This window comes from Camelina sativa, chromosome 12 (assembly GCF_000633955.1).
Source record: "Camelina sativa cultivar DH55 chromosome 12, Cs, whole genome shotgun sequence".
NCBI classification, from domain to species: domain Eukaryota; kingdom Viridiplantae; phylum Streptophyta; class Magnoliopsida; order Brassicales; family Brassicaceae; genus Camelina; species Camelina sativa.
Genome location: NC_025696.1, coordinates 3,305,599 through 3,329,427, shown reverse-complemented (window position 1 = coordinate 3,329,427; position 23,829 = coordinate 3,305,599). Strand labels below are relative to the sequence as shown.

At 36.0% G+C, this 23,829-nt stretch overlaps 7 protein-coding genes and 1 pseudogene across 10 annotated transcripts in view; all 8 read right to left on the bottom strand.

The window, feature by feature from the left end:
- Positions 1-430, bottom strand: part of LOC104729866 (anti-sigma-I factor RsgI6-like) — a 2,813-nt gene extending 2,383 nt beyond the window's left edge. Inside the window, exons 1-2 of one of the 4 annotated variants that reach the window (XM_010448886.2) lie at positions 373-430; positions 26-138 (exon numbers count right to left, since the gene is read on the bottom strand). In XM_010448886.2, the coding sequence (XP_010447188.1) occupies positions 26-138; positions 373-388 (129 nt within the window). In that variant the 5' untranslated portion in view covers positions 389-430. The other 3 variants (XM_010448888.1, XM_010448887.1, XM_010448889.1) reach the window with 3 other exon arrangements.
- On the bottom strand, positions 903-3,619 carry LOC104729865 (anti-sigma-I factor RsgI6). The gene is made up of 6 exons (XM_019233732.1): positions 3,189-3,619; positions 2,909-3,074; positions 2,586-2,755; positions 2,399-2,497; positions 1,446-2,240; positions 903-1,354 (listed from the first exon to the last, which is right to left on the bottom strand). Exons 1-6 carry the CDS (start codon positions 3,342-3,344, stop codon positions 986-988), a joined length of 1,755 nt encoding a protein of 584 aa, XP_019089277.1. The 5' UTR covers positions 3,345-3,619; the 3' UTR covers positions 903-985.
- Positions 4,510-6,877, bottom strand: LOC104729861 (annotated as a pseudogene).
- LOC104729863 (anti-sigma-I factor RsgI6-like) lies at positions 9,050-11,454 on the bottom strand. Its single transcript, XM_010448883.1, has 6 exons — positions 11,368-11,454; positions 11,215-11,261; positions 10,914-11,133; positions 10,668-10,831; positions 9,665-10,552; positions 9,050-9,554 (listed from the first exon to the last, which is right to left on the bottom strand). Exons 1-6 carry the CDS (start codon positions 11,414-11,416, stop codon positions 9,192-9,194), a joined length of 1,731 nt encoding a protein of 576 aa, XP_010447185.1. The 5' UTR covers positions 11,417-11,454; the 3' UTR covers positions 9,050-9,191.
- Positions 11,924-14,536, bottom strand: LOC104729864 (anti-sigma-I factor RsgI6-like). The gene is made up of 6 exons (XM_010448884.2): positions 14,286-14,536; positions 14,061-14,107; positions 13,752-13,971; positions 13,505-13,668; positions 12,506-13,393; positions 11,924-12,439 (listed from the first exon to the last, which is right to left on the bottom strand). The coding sequence occupies exons 1-6, from the start codon at positions 14,332-14,334 to the stop codon at positions 12,077-12,079; spliced, it is 1,731 nt and encodes a 576-aa protein (XP_010447186.1). The 5' UTR covers positions 14,335-14,536; the 3' UTR covers positions 11,924-12,076.
- On the bottom strand, positions 15,765-17,952 carry LOC104733153 (anti-sigma-I factor RsgI6-like). Its single transcript, XM_010452760.1, has 6 exons — positions 17,919-17,952; positions 17,777-17,823; positions 17,470-17,689; positions 17,228-17,391; positions 16,227-17,114; positions 15,765-16,127 (listed from the first exon to the last, which is right to left on the bottom strand). The coding sequence occupies exons 1-6, from the start codon at positions 17,950-17,952 to the stop codon at positions 15,765-15,767; spliced, it is 1,716 nt and encodes a 571-aa protein (XP_010451062.1).
- Positions 19,359-20,698, bottom strand: LOC109128050 (40S ribosomal protein S29). Its single transcript, XM_019233749.1, has 3 exons — positions 20,546-20,698; positions 19,637-19,736; positions 19,359-19,534 (listed from the first exon to the last, which is right to left on the bottom strand). The coding sequence occupies exons 1-3, from the start codon at positions 20,605-20,607 to the stop codon at positions 19,526-19,528; spliced, it is 171 nt and encodes a 56-aa protein (XP_019089294.1). The 5' UTR covers positions 20,608-20,698; the 3' UTR covers positions 19,359-19,525.
- LOC104729860 (putative Peroxidase 48) lies at positions 20,891-23,001 on the bottom strand. Its single transcript, XM_010448882.2, has 4 exons — positions 22,593-23,001; positions 22,057-22,245; positions 21,798-21,963; positions 20,891-21,567 (listed from the first exon to the last, which is right to left on the bottom strand). Exons 1-4 carry the CDS (start codon positions 22,938-22,940, stop codon positions 21,053-21,055), a joined length of 1,218 nt encoding a protein of 405 aa, XP_010447184.1. The 5' UTR covers positions 22,941-23,001; the 3' UTR covers positions 20,891-21,052.

Below are 23,829 nucleotides of genomic sequence, written 5' to 3'. Positions count from 1 at the left end.
GATGAAGTTTATCAGTTTTGGTTACCTCTGTTTTGAGAGAGTCGCTTTGGGAGAAAGGATCAATGGCAATCCCTGAACGCACAAGACACCAGAGAAGTAAAAGCATGAAGCAATCGTTGATATTCTTCATCGTCCTTGCTACAAAGTTTGAAGAAAAAAAAATATGTAAGACAATATTACAATTACATTATTTGTTGCGCATCACCCACCTTCATTTTATTTTTCCTAAAGACACACGTGTATCAGTTGAGATACGAATCTGTATCTCACAAGTTTAGGAATTAAGAACTTAGTGAATATTGTGATCTTTTTAACAATCTTTTACTTTAGGAAATTAGATATGATCTTTTGCATATATATATATGTACCGACCATATAATGAAATCATGCAGATATTCTCAACTCTTGAGTCTTTTTCCTCTACAAAGTGGGGTACTAATCCCAAAAAAGTTATAAAGTGTGATTCACTCGTGAAACGCTTGCAAGCAAATATTTTGTTTGGTTAGCTAGAGTGAAAGCGACCAGGTAACAAAATTGTAACATAGCCGTTAAGCAATATATCAAGTTTAAATAAGTTGATGAAGACTATGCTTAGAATGTAATTTAAAAACGTAATATTTTTTTTTATGACGGACTATGGCTTAGACACACAAATTCATATACAGTGTGATGTTATATTATTCACCAAAATAAATGGGGAGATGTCTCATTAAATTTTCTTGTATGACGAAATGAAATTTCTTTTAAATAAGTTGACCATTCAATTAGGGGGTATACTAGAATGATGATTTTAAAAAACTTTGTGTCATTCTTATTTCTTAGTCTTTTTTTCCCAATATATATATAGTCTATATAGTCTATGAACTTTAGGCATAACTTTTCTTCAAGAAGCTCCTGTAAAAAGACGTTATTATAATTTATGTAGATGACTTTTAATTTCAAGTTTTACATGATTATGATAATTTCACATATTATTGTTCTTAATTCAAGCATTAATTACTACTCTAACCACCTGACGCTGACCCATCTCCTTTGTTACCTCCATGCTGAAATTTGTGGACAAGTTCTTCATCCATGGATGACTTACATTCACACTGTAATGTCCATGCAACAATGAGACGTCTTCTTCTTCATTCTCGGAATCTGCTGTGACAATCTTTGGAATCTCTGAAGATTTTTGATGCCACTCCTTGAGCAACTTGTCAATTACATCCCCTGTTTTTGTGTTGTTGAAGTATTTGTCCGCAAGTGTCAGCTTGTCGAAACCAGACACCTCAGGTCCACCAAATATTATGATGCCTTCCACCGCAGGATGCGAATACGCTTCCCTGAGAATGTCTTCTATGTATTTTTCCTATGGGGCAATCGAATTAGTCAAACCAAATTTATGTTTTATGATAACGAATGAAAGGGTTCCTTGTTAACCAAGGTAGTTGATGACAGACCTGATTAGGGCATTTAGGCATATCAAGCTCAGTAAGCCAAATAGGCAAACCTAAAGAGCCTAAAGTATCCAAAGCAGATCTCATGTAAGCTAAGTTAGGCTGAGTTGGACCAAAGTGACCCTGTGCTCCAATTGCCCCTTTAATGTTCTTGTTTCCTGGGTACGCAAGAATCTTCTCCATCTCCTTCTTCACCTTGATCGGCGTGGCTGTAAACTCTTTAGGGTTTTCTATCGTGTTGTACTCGTTAACAAACAATCTCACATCAGGATCAATCTTATAAGCCAGATTATAGAAGCGTGATGAGGCGTTTTCACCCAACATTTTCTCAAAGTAGTCCCAATGCACATTCTCGTTAACCACATCCCACCCGGTTAACTTCCCTTTATATCTCTTCATAACCGAGTTTATCCGGTTTAACGTCACGTTCATCACATCTTTCGGATCTTTTATACTTTTCACCCAACTAGGCTGCATTTTTGGGTTGTCCCATAACACAGTATGACCTCTAACCAATATCCCATTATCTTTTGCAAATTTCAGCATTGAATCAGCTAACGTGTAGTTCTCTTGGCCCCGCGCTTTCTCCGTTGCATACCATTTCATTTCGTTAGTGAATGATGTGATTTTGAACCGTGACGCAAACCATTCTCTGTACCCTTGGCTTTGTAGGATCCGGAAGTTTATTCCACAGCCTAGGAGGAAAGATGATTTGGTTTGTTTTAGGGATACCACTGCGCCTTTGACTGCGGTTTTGTTCTGATATGTTACTTCAAATCTCACTTTGCTCTTCCTTATCTGCAATTAACATAAATCAATCTAAGAGCAAAACAAAGCACACATATGAAGACTGCTCTAGTGGGCTAGCTTGTGTCAGGCCAACCAATGCAATTTATATGGTTTAATACATGTAAAATTTTTAATGGATTTATACAGATAGAAAATATCAATGCTACCTTTTCAATAAGTTGGTCTTGTTTCAATTTCCATTCTTCTTTGCTAAACTGTTTTAGCAACACATTGGTTGCAGAGATCTTTGCTTCTCTGTCTTCACTCTGTTTTCGCATGAAACCAATTTAAAAACAGAGATTATTCGTATGTATCTTTCTATACATATGAATACACATATAATAGTGTTTGTACCTCGAAGAATATATCTACAGGGCCTGAAACATCTGGTACAATGCCACCTTTAAGCAAAGTCCAACATCCTTGCTTTGCCCTAATTTCACCTCCATGCACAAGTCTTTCATTTTCTGTCCTGAACACAACTCCTACCTTCTTGTCGTTTCCTTTTCTCAATTTCACCCAAGCTGTAATTTCATTAATAAAGACTCTATGAAATACTGAAACCAGATTGGACACACCACAACTATAAAGAATTGACACAAGAATGCTTGACTTGATTTAGTAACTTAGTAGACAAGAAACCATGAAATTGGTTGCATGTGTATATATATTTTTACCAGAGAAGCTGTAAATGTTTCCTTGGTGAAGCTGAACTCTCTGTGCAATTTCCCTAATGATTCCATTTCCATCTATCTTCCATCCTTCATCAGAGTCATCTTCAACAGAGCGGCTAAGTAGTAAAAATCCTTGAGTTTCGCTGCTTCGTGGAGGCTTCCTTAGGCACTTCATATACAGCAGCAATATATACCAATGTTAGAAAGTTTGAATATGCAAATACACAAATCACTTGTGTGTGATATAATCTATTTGCAGAGGTTTTAAAAGCGAATTTGTTACCTCTGTTATGAGAGAGTGGCTATGGGAGAAAGGATCAATAGACATCCCTGTAGACACAAGACACCAGAGAAAGAAAAGCATGCAAAGGAAGAAGCCATTGTTGATATTGTTCATCTTCCTTCCTGCTAAAACTGAAATATTCCGACAAAAATTCATTATGTATAAAATTTGGGGTTGTCAGATTCTATTGTATTCTTCTTATACTGAGAAAAAGCTTTATATCAGATGCATATATTTACTTCTTCCTATTGGAAAAGACTATAAAGTAGAAACAAATTTGTAAGAATTACATATACTATAATACGTTCAACCTAAATCGTGTTATTTTAAGTAACAATATCTAAAAGTTTATTCAAAGTTTATTTTTCAACAACTGTTGCACTACTTGTAAAAACGTTTATTTTCTTTTGAATATAATTTAACATTACATTCAAAAAAAAAAAAAAACAATATCTAAAACATTTGACCAAGAAAAAAAAAACATATAACTTAAATTCCTAGTTCTCTTTTGGTTTTAACTTGTTTCTAGCCCCAAAATTTGCTGAAACAAGCTAACTAGATTGAATTTAACTAGTGCCTAAAATTGCATCCCCGTGAAACATTTTTGGAGTTATGCCGAGGCACTTGTGGTGTATGTGTCTGGTGTGTGTTGTCATTAATATAGAGAAATTAACTGTTCTCCACCATCAAAAAAACTATAATTAGAGAAATTATATCACAAATTCACAATGTATACAGCATAAAAAAACCTTACATCTATGCGAACGTCTCTCGTATTTTCTTATGCATCTACAATTCGTTATATATGCATATAAAATATGGGTAAAATACCAATGCATAAATTATGTAGAACGAAAGGCAGAATACGATAGCTAACCTCTTGTTTGGCTGATTAACTCGATATTGGGTGATGTTGGGAGACAAAAGAGTATGTTTTTACAATCTATACATAAAGAAATGCATATATAAAGAGCTGTTCCTGTTTTATCATTTGACACTAAAAAAGGAGATGGATTCATTAAATTCCGATACATTCTTCAAAAGAGTTTGACCACTCAATTAGTCATTACTTTGATTACTATGTATATATATTTATTATTTTTCGACTTCTTAATATTTATCCAATGTAAGTCAGTAGATTAGTTTTCCACTTCCAAAATAGAAACGACGCATCTGGTCAAATTTCCTGCGATTTTGACAATTAATGTTGGGTCAAAACATAAGAATGTATAATTGCATGAAAAAAAGATTTGGCTTAAGCAAAGAAATTTATACGAAACAACAACGTTTAGAGAAAGTTTAGTATTATTGATGATAAAATCCCTTATAGTTATATCATAGAACCAACAATACAAAACAAACTATCTTCAACAAATTTTCACTGAGAATCAAACTATACTCAAATACAAAGTTGTTGTAAACTTAGCGTCTCAAACAGGTAAGACAAAGATAGATGGTTTGGTCACTGAAGAGGAGGAGTCATCAGGAGTCAACGTAAAGTTGTAAGAAGCTTTTGATTTGGTGAAAGGCTGAGATATATTGAGGACATAGTCACCCTGAAAAAGTGAAGCCTCAAAGAATCCATTAGCATCAGTGACTCATGTGGTTTGGCTGCGAAACCCTCCCCATTCACGTATCAGTCTGTCCACGACGTCTCCGGTGGGTAGGTTTCTGAAGTTTCCATCGGTGAGGCACATTTTGTAGCAACCTCTAGGAGAATATCCTGCCCACATCACTATTCCTCTCACCTTTGGATGCGCATGGCCTTCCCTTAGAACTTGCTCGAAATACTTGGCCTGCAAGAAAAACAAACACCAAACAGGGGAGAAGTGCTCAAACTCCATTTTAATGGGGATGAAATAACAAATGAGAATTCAATAATGATAAGAGAATATAATTAAGTTACCCGGACATTGTCAGGCGCATCNACATAGTCAGGCGCATCAACGTCGACTTCAGTTAGCCAAATAGGCAAACCAGTGGCACCAAGAGTATCAAGAGTTGATCTCATATACGGAATATTAGGAGTGCTAAAATGAGACTCAAGACCGATCCCTAAAGGAATGTTTCCAGCAACCCGGATAGATTGAAGCTCCCTAAGCTTTTGCAAATACCTTGCTGGACTAGAACTTTGATCTTGAGGTTGCTCTAATGTATTGTATTCATTCATGAACATTGTTGTACTTGGATCGATGGCATGAGCCATCGAAAATGCGTTATAAGAGGATTGATAACCCAACTTACTCTCAAAGAAGGAGAAATGGAGATTCTCATTCACAACATCCCAACTCGCAAGCTGTCCTTTGTATCGCGATACCACCGAGAAAACCCTACGTTTCACGGCGTTGTAGAGATCGTTACCGGACAGAGAATACACCCATCCAGGTTGATACTTAGGGTCGTCCCATAAAATATTGTGGCCACGTACAGCGATGCCGTGCTGCTTGAAGAATCTCAACATCGCGTCTGCGTTCGTATAATCCTCTATGCCTCTTACTGTTTCTGTGCTGTACCATTTCATCTCGTTTCCAAAAGTTGTCACGGTAAACCTTTGAGTGAACCAGTTTTGGTATGCTTGACTCCCAAGTATGTTATTTTCTACGGCGCAACCAAATGGGAATCCGAGTCGCTGTTGTTCTGTGCTAATGGTTGCGTTTGGTACCGTCTCGCCTTTTTCATTCACGACTTTGATCTTCACGGCACCTTTTCTTTCCTTGTCAATGCTCTGCCCGTGGTGAGAGTTCCACTCTTCTTGTGTGAAAGGTTGCAAAGAGACGCTATCTACCCAAATCTCAACCGTTGTGTTCACACTCTACACATGACCATGGAAATATATATAGGTTGAGAAAGAGAAGCTTGCAAAATTTAGAAATGTATATAAACAATCGAGACCATGAATATGCTTTTGTATATACATACACACCTCGAAGTAGAGATCGGCAGGACCAGATTCATCAACGGTGAGACCACCTTTGAGCATGGACCAGCATTTGGATTCAGCAACAACCGAACCGGCATGTTTATATTCACCATTCTTCTTGAAAACGGCGTTTACAGGAGCGTTTCCTACGCTTACTTGTAACCAGGCTACAAGTACAACATAATAATACATGAAATGATATTTCTATAGAGTGTGCACCAAGAAACACAAATTCAAAATTACTTATACCCGAGAAAGTGTAGAGAATTCCTTTTTCCAAGTAAACCTTCTGTGAGACGCTGTCGTTAGATTGATTCCTCTCTGTGGCAACAACAAACTTATTACCTTTGAATTCTCTGAAATCAACTTTGGCGTTTCCGAATTGTGACCAGCTCTGTGAACCATTTTGCAGGTCAGGATTCACGATGATCCCTCCATTGTATTGTGGTTTATTAGGGATCTCTAGACACTGCACCAAGACAAAAAAAAAAAAAGGAATCAGAACAAAGTTTCCAATGAACATGACTGAATGAGCAGAGCATTGCTTGCCTCTATTGTTGCCGAGTAATCATAAGGGACAGACTTTTCTTCACACCCTGCAAAGTGGTAACGACGTTTAATACAAAAATCTATTTTCTCATTTATAATAACTACTAAGAGTAGAAATATTGTAAAATCATAGGCTAAGATAAGAAGAACAACTTGATAGAGAAAAAGCGCAGAAGGCAAGCAGCAGCAGTAGAAACTTCATTGCAAGACTTAAATTAAGAATCACTTTGTTTAGCTGATGATTGAGGGTTTCAGTAATATACTAGTATGTTTTATAGTCTTGGTATATTTTCCATTTATGGAAACTTTTATCACACATGTTATTCAAAATAAGAAAAATAATTAAATGTCATCATTAAAGAGGTCAATAGAATAATTAAATCCAGTCAATAGTCAATAGATATAAGCCTTGATTGGTAGTGCATATAAGTGAGTATATAGATTTTAGAAAGTCAATCACGTTTTGTTTAAAAAGCATAAAGGAAGCATAAAAGGTTTTTAAATGCTCCATAGCTCAATCTTCCTAAATGAAGCATTTCCCAAGCATAATAGTTTTAAAGTTATTGAAATACAATTTTACCCTCCTTAATCACCTAGAATGTACTATAAATTCACCTAAAGAAAAACCTACATCGAGAAAAAGTCTGCAGCAGCAAACCTCGTAAGTTGAAAAGCAACTCTTTCATTTTTTTTAATTTTATAGCCAAGTTTCTTGTGTATATTCATATATGATGCAAAAGTTACGAAGATGTCTTGTTGTTTTTCTTGAAGATGATGGTTTTATAACATATAATAATATTGTAAACAGTTTCAACATGTCGAATCAAGAAGAACGTGTGCAACCAACAAGCAAGGTATGAGTATATATGTTTTACGTACATGTTGATTTTTTTTGGTTTGTGTGTTGGTTGAAGTTTATGTATTATTTATATTTTTGGGTTGGTTTAGCCAAAATTTATGTTTATGTGTTAATAAGTTTATGTGTTTATGCGTACAAACTATTTTTCGTATGATTTGTTTCATTTATTTTCATATTCATAAGTTCTTATTTCATTTGATATTATGCTTATAAGATGTTTTAATTTGTTTTTCAAATTAAGTATTTTAAATTATTTCATTAGCAACAAAATCTATATTTGTATATTTAAAATGTCTAATTTTATAATTTTATGTCTAAATGCTAACAGCTGTACCAATCACATATCATTGTTAATATATAATAGTTTACAGCTTATGCAGCATACTGCTCATGCTGCATACTGTTCATGCTGCATAATGCTAATGCTCCACTAACTTGTTCCAATCAAGGCTATAGTATATATGTCTCTCTGTTCAAAGTTCAAACAGAAAATCATATTTATGTTGATACAAACAAAAAAATATACAGTAAAACCTCTATAAATTAATAAAGTCAGGGACCATGGAATTTTATTAATTTATAGAGGTTTTAATTTATCGATAAATTAATAATTATTAATTTATGAAAAGTTTCTCATTTTCATATTGAAAATTTTCTGTTACAAAATAAGATACTTTTGTTATCACTCACATTTTTAAAGAATTTTCTTAATTTATAATTTTGGTCATCGTAATAAGATGAATGTCAATTGTATAATAGATTATATAGGTAAAAATGAGAAATGTTAGAAGTTTAGAGTTTAGAAAAAATTGTTACCACTATCCTTTATGGTAATGATAAAGTAGCAAAAGATATTGCGGTACTTTTAAAACCAATTACTAAAAAAGTATCTATGACTCTTCACAATTTATGGATGCGATTTGAGAATACAATAATGAAAAATGAGAGATGAGCTCCAAAACAAATGCAAATTCAAGAATAGGCAAACAATAATAGAATCATATTTCAATAGATTTTCTTATATATATATATATCAGTTTATATGATTATTAATTTATGATACTGATGGGACCATATTTTTACATAGGATTTCCAAAAAAATTATTATCTTATTATTTTATCAAAATGTGTCATTTTTTACACCGGCCCAACTCGGGACCGGAATAATTTATTAATTTATATCGAGTATTAATTTAAAGAGTATTAATTTATAGAGGTTCTATTGTAATAGGAGAGGGCTTCCATTAATTTTCTTATGGATCTACATGATCTCTGCTAATATTGGGTCAAAAATATGTTTGTTTTAAGATATTGACATAATATGTTCTTCCTTCATCTTTTAAGTTTTTAATTTGTCTAAAGTAAATTGATGTATATACATTATGTAAGTACTCCAATATAAATATTAGGATAAAATCAATACATCAAAAGAATCATATTCAAATAAAATTATCTAATCAAGTAAATTAAGACTTAACGAAATAGTTAAGAGAAGTTAAATATTATTGTATTGATTATGTATCAAGGCTTAAACTTAGGAAATCAACCCAAAGATGCTCATGGCTCATGGGAATACACACCTTTTCACAATTTAAAATAGACTATCTGTCTGCCACAGTTTTTCACTAAGGATCAAACTGTTCAAATACAAAGTAGTTGTAAAGTTGGCGTCGTCTCAAGCGGGAAAGACAAATATAGATGGTTGGCTCTGTGAAGAGGAATCATCAGGAGTCAACGTAAAGTTGTAAGAAGCTTTTGATTTGGTGAAAGGCTGAGATATATTGAGGACATAGTCACCCTGAAAAAGTGAAGCCTCAAAGAATCCATTAGCATCAGTGAGTCCTGTGGTTTGGCTGCGAAACCCTCCCCATTCACGTATCAGTCTGTCCACGACGTCTCCGGTGGGTAGGTTTCTGAAGTTTCCATCGGTGAGGCACATTCTGTAGCAACCTCTAGGAGAATATCCTGCCCACATCACTATTCCTTTCACCTTTGGATGCGCATGGCCTTCCCTTAGAACTTGCTCGAAATACTTGGCCTGCAAGAAAAACAAACACCAAACAAGGGAGAGGTGCTCAAACTCCATTTTAATGGGGATGAAATAACAAATTAGAATTCAATAATGATAAGAGAATATAATTAAGTTACCCGGACATAGTCAGGCGCATCAACGTCGACTTCAGTTAGCCAAATAGGCAAACCAGTGGCGCCAAGTGTATCAAGAGCTGATCTCATATACGGAATGTTAGGAGTGGTAAAATGAGACTCAAGACCGATCCCTAAAGGAATTTTTCCAGCAACCCGGATAGATTGAAGCTCCCTAAGCTTTTGCAAATGCCTAGCTGGACTAGAACTTTGATCCTGAGGTTGCTCTAATGTATTGTATTCATTCATGAACATTGTTGTCCGTGGATCGATGGCATGAGCCATCGAAAATGCGTTATAAGAGGATTTATAACCCAACTTACTCTCAAAGAAAGAAAAATGGAGATTCTCATTCACAACATCCCAACCCGCAAGCTGCCCTTTGAATCGCGATACCACCGAGAAAACCCTACGTTTCACGGCGTTGTAGAGATCGTTACCCCACATAGAATACACCCATCCAGGTTGATACTTAGGGTCGTCCCATAAAATATTGTGGCCACGTACAGCGATGCCGTGCTGCTTGAAGAATCTCAACATCGCGTCTGCATTCGTATAATCCTCTCTGCCTCTTACTCTTTCCGTGCTGTACCATTTCATCTCGTTCACAAAAGTTGTCACGGTGAATCTTTTAGTGAACCAGTTTTGGTATGCTTGATTCCAAAGTATGTTATTTTCTACGGCGCAACCAAATGGGAACCAGAGTCGCCTTTGTTCTATGGTAATGGTTGCGTTTGGTACCGTCTCGCCCTTGTTATTCACGACTTTGATCTTCACGACACCTTTTCTTTCCTTGTCAATGCTCTGCTTGTGGTGAGAGTTCCACTCTTCTTGTGTGAAAGGTTGCAAAGAGACGCTATCAACCCAAATCTCAACCGTTGTGTTCGCGCTCTACACATGACGACCATGGAAATATATATAGGTTGAGAAAAAGAAGCCTTGGAAAATGTAGAAATGTATATAAACAATTAAGACCATGAATATGCTTTTGTATATACATACACACCTCGAAGTAGAGATCGGCAGGACCAGATTCATCAACGGTGAGGCCACCTTTGAGCATGGACCAGCATTTTGCTTCAGCAACAACCGAACCGGCATATTTAACGTCACCATTCTTCTTAAAAACGGCGTTTACAGGAGCGTTTCCTATGCTTACTTGTAACCAGGCTACAAGTACAACATAATAATACATGAAATGATATTTCTATAGAGTGTGCACCAAGAAACACAGATTCAAAATTACTTATACCCGAGAAAGTGTAGAGAATTCCTTTTTCCAAGTAAACCTTCTGTGAGACGCTGTCGTTAGATTGATTCCTCTGTGTGGCAACAACAAACTTATTACCTCCGAATTCTCTGAAATCAACTTTGGCGTTTCCGAATTGTGACCAGCCTTGTGAACCATTTTGCAGGTCAGGATTCACGATGATCCCTCCATTGTATTGTGGTTTATTAGGGATCGGTAGACACTGCACCAAGACAAAAAAAAAAAAAAGGAATCAGAACAAAGTTTCCAATGAACATGACTGAATGAACAGAGCATTGCTTGCCTCTATTGATGCCGAGTAATCATAAGGGACAGACTTTTCTTCACACCCTGCAAAGTGGTAACGACGTTTAATACAAAAATCTATTTTCTCATTTATAATAACTACTAAGAGTAAAAATAGTCTAAAATCATAGGCTAAGATGAGAAGACCAACTTGATAGAGAAAGAACGCAGAAGGCAAGCAGCAGCAGTAGAAGCTTCATTGCAAGACCTAAATTAAGAATCACTTTGTTTAGCTGATGATTAAGGGTTTCAGTAATATACTAGTATGTTTCATAGTCTTGGTATATATAGTTTACAAGAAAATAAATAAAATGTCATCATTAAAGGGAAAAATGTAGTCAATAGAATAATTAAATCCAAGTCAATTAGTCAATAGATACAGTATGTCTCTCTGTTCAAAGTTCAAAGAGTGTGCTTCAAGAAATTGATGTATATACTTGTAGCTAGAAATTGATGGGTTTTTTAATGTTCAAAGTTCAAAGTTCAAAGTTCAAAGTTCCTACATCTTTTAAGTTTTTAATTTGTCTAAAGTAAATTGAAGTATATACATTATGTAAGTACTCCACTATATATATATATATATATTAGGATAAAATCAATACATTAAAAAAATAATTTTCAAATAAAATTATTTAATCAAGTAAATTAAGACTTAACGAAATAGTTAAGAGAAGTTAAAATATTATTGTATTGATTATGTATCAAGGCTTAAACTTAGGAAACCAACCCAAAGATGCTCATGGCTCATGGGAATACACACCTTTTCACAATTTAATATAGACTATCTGCCTGCCACAGTTTTTCACTATGGATCAAACTGTTCAAATACAAAGTAGTTGTAAATTAAAGTTGGCGTCGTCTCAAGCGGGAAACACAAATATAGATGGTTGGCTCTGTGAAGAGGAATCATCAGGACTCAACGTAAAGTTGTAAGAAGCTTTCGAATTGGTGACAGGACTAAATATATTGAGATCATAGTCACCATGAAAGAGTGAAGCTTCAAACAATCCATTAGCGTCAGTGACTCCTGTGGTTTGGGTGTGAAGCCCTCCCCATTCACGTATCAGTCTGTCCACGACGTCTCCAGTGGGTAGGTTTCTGAAGTTTCCATCGGTGAGGCACATTCTGTAGCAACCTTTAGCAGAATATCCTGTCCACATCACTATTCCTTTCACCTTTGGATGCGCATGGCCTTCCCTTAGAACTTGCTCAAAATACTTGGCCTGCAAGAAAAAAACATTTTAATGGGGATGAACAAATGGAAATTCAATAATATACAATTAAGTTACCCGGATATTGGGAGGCGCATCAATGTCGAGCTCAGTTAGCCAAATAGGCAAACCAGTGGCACCAAGAGTATCAAGTGCTGATCTTATGAAGGGAATGTTTGGAGTACCGAAATGAGACTCAAGACCGATCCCCAATGGAATTTTTCCGGCAACCTGAATAGATTGAAGCTCCCTGAGCTTCTCCAAATACCTAGCTGGACTAGATTTCAGATCTCGAGGTTGCTCTAATGTATTGAATTCATTAATGAACATTGTGGTCTTTGGATCGACCAAATGAGCCATCGTGAAGATATTACGTGAGGCGTGAGGACCCAGCTTGCTCTCAAAGAAGGAGAAATGGATATTCTCATTCACAACATCCCAATTCGTAAGCTGCCCTTCGTATCGCGAGACCACTGAGAAAACCCTTCGTTTCACGACATCGTAGAGATCGTTACCGGACAGAGGTTTCACCCAACCAGGTTGATAATTAGGGTGGTCCCACAAAATATTGTGCCCACGTACAGCGATGCCGTGTTGCTTGAAGAATCTCAACATCGTGTCTGCGGTCGTATAATCCTCTATGCCTCTTTCTCTTTCTGTGCTGTACCATTTCATCTCGTTCCCAAAAGTTGTCACGGGGAATCTTTTAGTGAACCAGTTTTGGTATGCTTGATTCCCAAGTATGTTATTTTCTACGGCGCAACCAAATGGGAATCCGAGTCGCCTCTGATTTATGGTAATGGTTGCGTTTGGTACCGTCTCTCCGTTGTCATTAACGACTTTGATCTTCACGGAATCTTTTCTTTCCTTGTCAATGCTCTGCTTATGGTGAGAGTTCCATTCTTCTTGTGTGAAAGGTTGCAAAGAGACGCTATCAACCCAAATCTCAACCGTTGTGTTCAGACTCTACACATGACAAATATGGATCATCATATATAGGTTGAATGAGGAGATTGCAAAATGTATTAAATAAAGACAAGCAATCGAGACCATGAACATGCTTGTGCATATGCAAACCTCAAAGTAAAGATCGGCAGGACCAGATTCATCAACAGTGAGACCACCTTTGAGCATGGACCAGCATTTGGATTCAGCAACAACCGAACCGGCATGCTTAACTTCACCATTCTTCTTGATAACTGCGCTCACGGGAGTGTTTCCTATGCTGACTTGTAACCAAGCTACAAGTAAAACATAAAAACCCATAAGGGGATTACTTCTATAGAGTGTGCTTCAAGAAAACAAAATTAGGATTTATTTATACCCGAGAAAGTGTAGAGAATTCCTTTTTCCAAGTAAACTTTCTGTGAGACGCTGTCAATAGATTGATTCCTCTGTGTGGCAACAACAAACTTATTACCTCCAAATTCTCTGAAATTAACTTTGGCGTTTCCGAATTGTGACCAGCCTTGCGAACCATTTTGTAGGTCAGGATTCACGATGATCCCTCCATTGTATTGTGGTTTATTAGGGATCTCTAGACACTGCACCAATATCAAAAAAAAAAAGGAGAAGAATCAGCACAACAGTTTCCAACGTACATGTCTAACTAAATGAACAGAGCATTGTTTACCTCTATTATTGCCGAGTAATCATAAGGGACGAACTTTTCTTCACACCCTGCACAAACGTTTTCATACAAAAAAAAACATTATTTTCTATATCCCTTTTCCTGTGGACGAACAGAGGAAAAAAGATGAAACACGGAAGAAAAAAAACATAGAATGTCCCAATATGACATTTTACATAATAACAATAGTACGTAAGAGTAAAATCACGAAATAAGATGGAGAACAACTTGATAGAGATAGAACGCAGAAGACAATCAGCAGGAGTAGAAGCTTCATTGTAGAACTAAACGATCAAATTTTTTTTGCTGAAGATTAAGGGTTTCCATTAGTATATATACAAACTATTTTTTTAGTCTTGGAATATTTCATTTCATTAACATAATAAGTATATCTTGACTATAACTCTCTACTTTTACTTTTATGAAACTTATACCACACATGATTTCAAAGGAAAATTAAGAAGTCAGTATATAGAAATATGAAAAATAAAATGTAGTTAATGGTATAAATTCTAGTCAATGGTCAATAGATACGTCTGTTTAAGTGGGGTTATTGGTTTGAGATTTGGATAGAGTTTTAAAAAATTTAAATGTTATGTAGAATCTGTTGTTATTAGATCAGAATTTTGTTAAACTCTGTTAAAGTTTAGTGTTATTAGTTTGTGATTTGTAAAAAGTCATTTAAAATCCTAACAAATTTGGGTTATTAATTGGATTCAGATTTGTGTTATTCAATTAAAACAAAAGAATTTAGGATTGTTAATGAGTTCAATTATTATGTTATTGATTCATGATTTTAAACACTTTCTTTACAAAATAAAGTCATGCAAAGTATCACAAAAATACAGGGATTGTTTAGAGAACTTTACAAAATTTTAGAAAACTAATCAACAAAAATCTCTAGCAACCTTTAATAATCTTTCACTTTTTCACTTTTAATGATTTTGTTAGAACTCTTCAAAAATCTTGATAAATTAGAATCCAATAAACAAAAGCCCATAAATAGGTAACCCATAAAATGATCAAAAGATTAAAGAGCTAAAAAAAACTTAACGAAAAATAGTTAAAGTTATTATGATAATTGATACCATGGATTAAACTATAAGAAACCAACGTCCCAATGATGCTCATAAATAGGCATGAGCTACAATGCAAAACACACTATCTGCCACTACTCAGATATAACTGCAAGAGTTATCATACATGGTATCAAGAGAGGTTTGTAGACGGCTGGGACGCCAACAGTTTCAAAGATATCAAGAGAGGTTGTAGATTTGCTCAGTAAGGAACCCGATCAAAGTAATCCGGCGCTGAGAGAAATCGAATTCTGCCGGAAAGCGAAAATCAACCTAAAAAAAGGAATTGGGTTTAGGTCCCGGAGTTAGAGTTTAGGGTTCAAAACAAGATCAACCTTATTTTTGCTCTTTTTTTATTTAATCAAATAGATATATACCGGTTCAAATTAGCAAGAACATTCAAGTGATCCATAAACCCTAAAATCCACCACCATCATAAGTTAATAGATACTCGTAAAGATTTCAATATTGATAAATTCATTACAAGACAGAGGCTTATTAGACTTTAAGAACCCAACCCAACATGCTCATGAGTCATGATTAGTCCTTGGGGGTTTCCGCCGACACGGCTATACCATATATATCTAGACTAAAAATCAAACTACTAAGGTATAGTTTTATACTTTGCTTCTTAAACACGAATGGTAAAAGAGGATGGTTGACTGTCTGAGGAGGAGACATCAGAAGTCAGCTTAAAGCTGTGAGAAACTTCTGAATTGGTGAGTGGATGAGCAATCTTGACATCATAGTCACCATGGAAGAGTGAAGCTTCAAAGAATCCATCAGCATCACTGACACCTGTGGTTTGTCTGCGGAAGCCTCCCCATTCATGCAATAGTTTGTCCACGACGTCTCCGGTGGCTAGGTTGTTGAAGTTTCCATCGGTGAGGCACATTCTGTAACAACCTGATGGAGAATAACCTGCCCACGTCACTATTCCCTTCACTTGTGGATGTGCGTGGGCTTCCCTTAGGACTTGCTCAAAATACGTGGCCTGCAAGAAAGCTCAAGATCAGACATATATAGAAGTGATCATAAGAAACAGAGTAGGACCGGGTGGGACTTTTGTTAACCATAAGAGGATATTAATTACCTGGACATCTGGAGGAGCTTCTACGTCGACCTCAGTAAGCCATATAGGCAAACCAGTGGAACCAAGAGTGTCAAGAGCTGATCTCATATAAGGAATGTTAGGAGTCTTGAAATGAGATTCAAGTCCGATCCCTAGGGATATGTTACCGCGAATTCGGATAGATTTAAGCTCCCTAAGCTTCTGCAAATACCTTGCTGGGCTAGCATCTGAATCCCTTGGTTCCTCTAACGTATTATATTCATTCATAAACTTGGTGCTAGTTGGATCCAACGCTTGCACCATCGCATAGATGTTATGAGAAGCTTTAGGACCCATCCTGTTCTCAAAGAAGGACCAATGAAGATTCTCATTCACAACGTCCCAACTTATAACCTGGCCTTTGTATCGAGACACCACAGAGATGATCCTTTGTTTCACAGCTTCGTAGAATTCACGACCAGAGAGAGAATCCACCCATTGAAGTTGATACTTAGGGTCGTTCCATACTATGTTGTGGCCACGTACAGCGACCCCATTCTCCTTGAAGAAACTCAACATTGCGTCAGCGGTAGTGTAATCCTCTTTGCCTCTTACGTTTTCGGTGCTGTACCATTTCATCTCGTTTGCGAAAGTTGTCACTGTGAACCTTTGAGTGAACCAGTCTTGGTATGCTTTGTTCTCAAGTATGTTCTTTTCTACCTCACACCCGAATGGGAATCCGAGTTTGTTCTGTTGTATGGAAATGGTTGCTTCTGGTATTGGCTCGCCTTTGCTGTTCACGGCTCTGATTCTCACGGTTTTTTTTCTCTCCTTCTGAATGCTCTGCTCGTGGTGAGAGTTCCACTCTTCTTGTGTAAATGGTTGCAATGAGACGCTATCAACCCAAATCTCAACCGTTGTGTCCTCACTCTACACATAAACAATGAAACAGGACTAAGCATGGTTGAGAGATAAACTCGCCAAATGTAGAAACTTGGCATCTTATGAAAATCTATAAACAATTGGAGCAATGAAACAGATACCTCAAAGTAGAGTTCGGCAGGTCCAGATTCATCAACAGTGAGACCACCCTTGAGCATGGACCAGCACTTGGATTCAGCAACAACTGAACCAGCATGCTTATATTCACCGTTCTTCTTGAAAATAGCTTTCACAGGAGCCTTTCCTTTGCTTACTTGTAACCAAGCTACGAGGAACATAAAAGACATGAGATTATAATTGGCACAAGGCTTATAAAAACTCTAAAGAGAAAGTGTTATTTTACCAGAGAAAGTGTAGTGAAGTCCTTTTTCCAAATAAACCTTTTGTGAGACACTGTCATAAGATTGTCTCCTGTCTCGTGCAACAACAAAGTTATGGTTTCCAATCTCTCTGAAGTCTACTTTTGCGTTTCCGAACGGTGTCCAGCCTAGAGAACCATCTCGTAGGTCAGGGTTTACGATGATTCCTCCATTGTACTGTGGTTTTAAAGGGATCTCTAGACACTGCACCAAAACAAAAATATATCAACTATTAGAACAAGGAATTACAGCAAACATGTCTGATAAAAATATAAACAGAGCATTGCTTGCCTCTATGGTTGCAGAATAATCATACGGCACGACTTTTGATTCACTCCCTGCAAATATTTTCATGTAAAAAACGTTAATACTTTTTTGTTTGTTTCCTCTCCTTGAGGAAAATAAGAAATCATTAAAGAAGATGGAGAACAACTTGATAGAGCAAGGCTGTATAGGACAACAAGCATAGCAGGCGCTTCATAGTGGAATCAAAAGAACAAACCGATGATGATGATGATGAAGGAAATGTAAATTTCCTAAGTTTCTTTTGTATAAAATTTTCAGTGTTATTATATAGTGGAAATCTTTGCTATTCTTGATGATCTTGATATAATTCTTTGACTAAAACATAGTTAAGTTTTACGCGTAAAAGAAAAGCTTTACTATTATGAACTTTTTACCATCCTAGTTTTGGAAACCAACTAAGTTCAAAATATTATCTATAGCTATTAATAGAAACAGCATATTAAGGGAATAATCTAATATTCCAAGTGATTTTAGTTTTTACGATATTTTAAATGATTTTGATAATTTTAAAAAAGTTAATATGATTTATTGTAAAATTCTTTCAGATTCCACCTAAAACCTAAGAGGTGTATTCAACTTAACATTTTAGGTAGATTTGGGTAAAATTTACAAATTTTATGTTATTCAATCATGGATTTTAAAAAGTCTATTAAAATCCACTGTTATTGAACTGGTGATTTAAAAATCTACTTTAAAATCTCCTGTTATTCAAAAAAGTTTTTGGATTTGGATTTTAATGACTTTTAGTAATTCTGGAGGATTTGAGAGGATTTGTTTAGTTAAAAATACAGAAATCCAAATCTCATGGTTTTAAGTGCGATTTGAAAAAAAATTTACAATAAATCATATCAACTTCCCTAAAATCTATCAAAATTCCAAATTTACTAAATCCCATGAAATTCTCCAAAATCATGGTTTCAATAGACCCCTCTAAAACTATGAGATTTAGAATTCTGTATTTTTAACTAAAGAATTCATCTAAATCCACAAACTGTTTTAAATAACAGTGGATTTTAAAATAAATTTTTAAATCATTAGTTCAATAACAATGGATTTGAAGAGATTTTTTAAAATTCATGATTGGATAACATAGGATTTGTTAATTTTACATAAATCATGTTAAATTGAATACACCCTCCTAAATGTCATAAGAAACTATCACCTATTTACAGATGCAAAATATTGAAAAACATATATAACCATTAATTAGCTTAAACAAATAAACCTTTAGCAACAAAAGGAAAAAGCAAATAAATAAACAAAAATAGTCAATAATCTTTACAACTTTTACAAGAACCAAAGCCTAAAGAGGAAAACTAGCTTATAATCTAACGGCAAACATATATCACAACTTTTTTACATCTTTTACAAGATCAAATCTTACAATGGTTTTCAGTTTATTGCAAGTTTTCACTAGAAAGTTAATTATCTAAAGAGACCACTAAGACTATCTATACAGTCTTTAGTGGCCCAATATTGTAAGATTTCTGGTTACTCAACTACAAGCTTCGGGAAGTGTTTCAACATTCTCGTGTTACGATCTATAATATAGAGATTACATATGATATATATATAAAGCAAAGATATTATAAATTCATAAGCAAAATAGTCAAACAAGGTAATTCATAGATTCAACAGCTAAAAAGGCTTGTCAGATTTAGTTCAATGCAGATAAATCCATTACAAGATCAAAACCCAAAAGACACGATGCTCCTGTGTAAACAACATGGATCATCAACGGTACTGCAAAAGAAGGGAAAAAAAAACAATGCAAGATGAATTAAATAAACATTCCAAAGAGAATGAGACACACAATAACCGAAAGATCATCACCACATTATTTACCTTAATGAAACCGATTTCCTTGGCGTTGCTACGGAAGCACTGTCTGCAGCAGTTGAGACCATACTTGCGGATTAATCCATGCGAGTTTCCACACACACGGCTACACAAACAACAACAACATCCCAACCTTTTCATTAGATTCCTCAAACAAAATCAACACCACAAACCATGACTCAATAAACATGCTAAAACTTATTCTGTATGGCAGAACGCAACAACCAACCAACACAGGGTACTAATCTTATACCACAAAAGCAAACTGATTGATGTCTTTTACAAACACAAGTAACTGCTGAACCAACCAATTTAAGATAAAAAAAAGCATCATGGCATTATTGTTAAATTACACACACGGCTACACAAACAACAAACAATTCCCAACCTTTTCATTAGATTCACAAGATTCTTTCTATATTTATTGACAAGAAAATAGATCATTTGATTTGGTTAAAAGGATTACAAAAACCAAGTGTAAAAAAAGAATCAACAACTCTCTAACAGTTCAACTCAAGACAGAGAGTAACATTGTCAAATTTTTCGTGTTCATCATGGAAAACAATAACATTACATCATTATGCAGTGATTTACATGAAAGTTTGGCCCTTTTAGAATAATGGTAATTTTAAACTATGCTCTTCTAAGCTAAGCTTTTAAACATGATCTTCATAAATTAGCTCACAACAATATTTAATACTCTTCTTTACCCTACCTAAACCACATATTTAGTATCTAAAACAAAAATTTCACATCAAAAAGCTACAAATAATAAACAAGAATCAGATTAAAATGTTCCTCAATTAACACGAATCCGAGACATGAACAGAGGTCTATCTAAGGGAAGCCGAATTCTCAGAACTAAAACAAATTGTAGAAAACGAGAGAGGGGAGAAGAAGATAAATGAACAATACCATGTGCGAGACCCTGGACCATATTTCTTCGGATGAGAATTCCACACGTTGGAATGACCCATGATCGATCGTCCACTGCTCTGCTCACTGTTCAAAGAGATGTGCGGCGACGGCGTGAGAGAGAGACGACGATAAATGACCAAAAAATTATAAACCCTAGTAATTCGTGGTCTTAAAAGTATAGTATACGGGCCTTATACATATGGGCCAAATCACAAGCCCTATATAGACGACTAGCCCATTCTTAATTCACCCCATCTTAATTCTTTTATGTTCAACATATCTTATGGCTCAAAATTAGGGATGGTTATCTATGTATCACTATCATACATACACAACGAAAGAGAGAAGAGAACTCAACTTATTTATATGCCATTCTGAATATCAATCAAACTCACAATCCTCAGTTCACTTTCTACATATTCGGATATGTTTCCCTCAAAATCAGAAAATCTCATCAACAGAACTCTAAACAACATGAGTTCACTAAAGTGGTAAAAGAAAAGATCAGTTCCTAGGCAGGACTTTTGAGCATGTTGTCCTCACTTGACCTAGGGGACCAGTCAATACATGATAGCTTGATAGTTTCATCATCGACATGGCAAAATCTCTGCGGAACAAGGACGGATCAGAAGCATATGCTCTCACCCACAACTCAGTCTCTTCACTACCCATTAGTTGCTGATCAGAAAACAGCAGCCCTTTCTTCTCCATCAGTCTCTTGAAGTAGCGAGTTCCAAAATTTTCATCACCTCCTTCATTGTTGTAGCTCAAGTCGATCACTCCATCATTACTGCTTCCTGAGCTCATACCGTAGCTGTTTCTGGAATCTGATGCAGGTAAGGACGGTACTAAACCAGGGGATGCAGATGGAGATGAAGCTGAGACAGAGAAGGGGCATTTGGTTTTCAGTTCTTGGACGACCCCTGGATTGAAATCAGGGTCAGGCTTCCCGGTTCCTGAGAAGTTGTACAGGCGGTTCTCAAAAAATGTGCAGTGAGTAATGCCTATGCTGTGTGCACCTGCATTAGGAACAGTCATAAGAAAAGAATCATTAGCAACAGTCAAAACAAACGAATCATGTCACAAAGAGGATTTAAGCACTTCCAAGATATCACAAGAGTTAACCATTTCCAAGATGTCACAGAGAGTTAAGCATTTCTAAGAAGTGAAGAATACCTAATACAAACCAGATTTAGCTAAGCAGAGAGAGAGAGAGAGAGAGATGTGACATTTAGAGGTGAGAAACTACCGAATAAGCTGACGGTTTCTCTCCTGCTGAATCCTCTGGAAGCAAACCTCGCAAGAATCTCAGAGAGAATAGCTTGTGGTCCAGGAAGCTCGTCTTGCGCAATTTTCTTGAAGGCCATTGCACTATCTTTTCTTCCAGTCTCCAGAGGATAAAATGGACCACCAGCCTGAGAGTTTACAAAGACATGATTAAGGCGTTGCATAAAAATATCAACATGGAGAAACCAGAAGAGTGAGCTAGAGAGTCGAGATATAAATACCACAAGGACTGCTTCTCTAGCAGCCAAGACAAGAAGATCAGCACAGGAAACAACTCCAGGGCAAACAGTCTCCAGCTCAGACTTAATAGCGTCAATCACATCAAACCCTTTCAAAGAGAGGTTTGGAGATGCTTCTTTCTCAGAAGTATTTGATTCATCAACGTCTAGAAGGACTGATGCATCACATCCCTGTAGCACAAAACACAAATCCCCAATTGAAACATGCGCAAACTCCAATCAATTCTCAAGAAAACATAGAATCTGATTCGCTAAGTATGCTCTAAACAACATCAAATCAGAGTATAGAAACACACATAATTTCTGCAAATCCATAACCAAAGATTGAGAAATAAACCGCCTAATTGAAATTGTAAAGCTAAAACAACATGATTCCAATTACAGAGATGAACTTAAATCTGAAGCAGAGAGATCACAATACAACACTCCCGAAGCAAGATCCCAAACGAAACAATCATCAACAGATCTATCGTAGATTAAGGGAAATCCAAAAGAATCCAAATCAGAAAAGTTCTGACCTCGATGAAGCAATCGTGAAAGAGGAGACGGATGAGAGAAGGAGCAACGCTGGGTTTGACATCGGAGATATCTCTGATGGATTTAGCGATGATTTTCTCGGCGGAAGGACAAGATTCACGGTAGTAATCGTAGTGTAGGGAGAAAGACCGATCGATATCTTCAGAGACGGACATGAACATGAAATCATCATCGAAGAAAGGGTTCTCGGAAACCTTGCCACCACCGTCGGTACGATTCGCCGTGAAATTGCCGTTTCCAAACTCGATTCGGTAAATCGCGATGTAGATGCTGAGAGCGATGACAGAGCAAGTGAGTAAAACGATCTTGTAGTCTCCGAGATACTTCATCCTCGTCTCTTGATTGTGAATTTGTTATTTGTGAAGTTCTCTCTGGGGAAGTGAGATTGGGGATGATGATGATGATTGTGAGCTAACGGAGTGAAAGAAGCGGGAAGTTAAGTGGAATTGACGGTTATACCCTCCGTGTCCCACGTGAAGTCGGTTCGGCGTTTGTTAGAGACGGTTAAGTTTTTGTGGTACAGTCGAAATCGAATCGTACCGTTTGCAAGGGAGCTGTGATCTGGTGTTTCTCGAACAGGGTACTTATCATACTCCCGTATAATAAAAGGTGTATCTCTAAAGACTAAAAAAAATATCGTGAATGTTTAAGTTTATGGGATCAGTCGATTAATCATTGTTTGTAGGATCAGTGAAAAAATATCTTGAATTTTTAAGTTTTTTTACGGTGCAAAAATTAAACCAAGCGATGGATAGTCTAGAGATCAAAATTGGTTGGAGCATTATTAATAGACTTATAGTCATCAAGGTGATCAGTGATCACATATCAGATTTTGTAACTTCGTATTGATGATTGTTGATCATTAGTGTACTAATTGGATATATTATATTGAACTAGTTGATGGTCCGATAAAATTTCAAAGCAGAAAAGAGTCTATTAAGAATTATGTAGCCAGATATATTTGTTTCTTATGAATATGGAAGGGGTTTTTATGAACTGTCATTTCAAAAATTATTTGATTGATTCTTGTAATTGTTATTTATCGAATTGAGCTTATTATTCCAAATTAATAAATATATATATATATATATATATGTAGAACTTGGAAAAAAAAAACGATATGAGTAAAGTATAGACTACAGAGGTAGAAACAGTCGTCATTTGTGGGCTTTGGTGTCAAACTATGAAATTGTATAACTTACATAATCGACCGATCTT

What these genes read in the sequence shown, in the direction of transcription:
- LOC104729865 (XM_019233732.1), bottom strand. Translation starts at nt 3,344, where the DNA reads ATGAATTTTTGTCGGAATATTTCAGTTTTAGCAGGAAGGAAGATGAAC. An exon ending in CTGTAGATATATTCTTCGAG is followed by an intron (nt 2,498 to 2,585) that starts GTACAAACACTA and finishes ATGCGAAAACAG; the next exon opens with AGTGAAGACAGAGAAGCAAA. An exon ending in TGCCTAAATGCCCTAATCAG is followed by an intron (nt 1,355 to 1,445) that starts GTCTGTCATCAA and finishes ATTGCCCCATAG; the next exon opens with GAAAAATACATAGAAGACAT.
- LOC104729863 (XM_010448883.1), bottom strand. Translation starts at nt 11,416, where the DNA reads ATGAAGCTTCTACTGCTGCTGCTTGCCTTCTGCGTTCTTTCTCTATCA. An exon ending in CTGCGTTCTTTCTCTATCAA is followed by an intron (nt 11,262 to 11,367) that starts GTTGGTCTTCTC and finishes ACCACTTTGCAG; the next exon opens with GGTGTGAAGAAAAGTCTGTC. An exon ending in AATTCTCTACACTTTCTCGG is followed by an intron (nt 10,832 to 10,913) that starts GTATAAGTAATT and finishes TTGTACTTGTAG; the next exon opens with CCTGGTTACAAGTAAGCATA.
- LOC104729864 (XM_010448884.2), bottom strand. Translation starts at nt 14,334, where the DNA reads ATGAAGCTTCTACTCCTGCTGATTGTCTTCTGCGTTCTATCTCTATCA. An exon ending in AATTCTCTACACTTTCTCGG is followed by an intron (nt 13,669 to 13,751) that starts GTATAAATAAAT and finishes TTTTACTTGTAG; the next exon opens with CTTGGTTACAAGTCAGCATA. An exon ending in ATGCGCCTCCCAATATCCGG is followed by an intron (nt 12,440 to 12,505) that starts GTAACTTAATTG and finishes TTTTTCTTGCAG; the next exon opens with GCCAAGTATTTTGAGCAAGT.
- LOC104733153 (XM_010452760.1), bottom strand. Translation starts at nt 17,952, where the DNA reads ATGCTTGTTGTCCTATACAGCCTTGCTCTATCAA. An exon ending in ATTATTCTGCAACCATAGAG is followed by an intron (nt 17,690 to 17,776) that starts GCAAGCAATGCT and finishes GTTTTGGTGCAG; the next exon opens with TGTCTAGAGATCCCTTTAAA. An exon ending in ACTTCACTACACTTTCTCTG is followed by an intron (nt 17,392 to 17,469) that starts GTAAAATAACAC and finishes TGTTCCTCGTAG; the next exon opens with CTTGGTTACAAGTAAGCAAA.
- LOC109128050 (XM_019233749.1), bottom strand. Translation starts at nt 20,607, where the DNA reads ATGGGTCATTCCAACGTGTGGAATTCTCATCCGAAGAAATATGGTCCA. An exon ending in GGTCCAGGGTCTCGCACATG is followed by an intron (nt 19,737 to 20,545) that starts GTATTGTTCATT and finishes TTGTTTGTGTAG; the next exon opens with CCGTGTGTGTGGAAACTCGC.
- LOC104729860 (XM_010448882.2), bottom strand. Translation starts at nt 22,940, where the DNA reads ATGAAGTATCTCGGAGACTACAAGATCGTTTTACTCACTTGCTCTGTC. An exon ending in CTAGAGAAGCAGTCCTTGTG is followed by an intron (nt 21,964 to 22,056) that starts GTATTTATATCT and finishes GTAAACTCTCAG; the next exon opens with GCTGGTGGTCCATTTTATCC. An exon ending in AGAAACCGTCAGCTTATTCG is followed by an intron (nt 21,568 to 21,797) that starts GTAGTTTCTCAC and finishes TTCCTAATGCAG; the next exon opens with GTGCACACAGCATAGGCATT.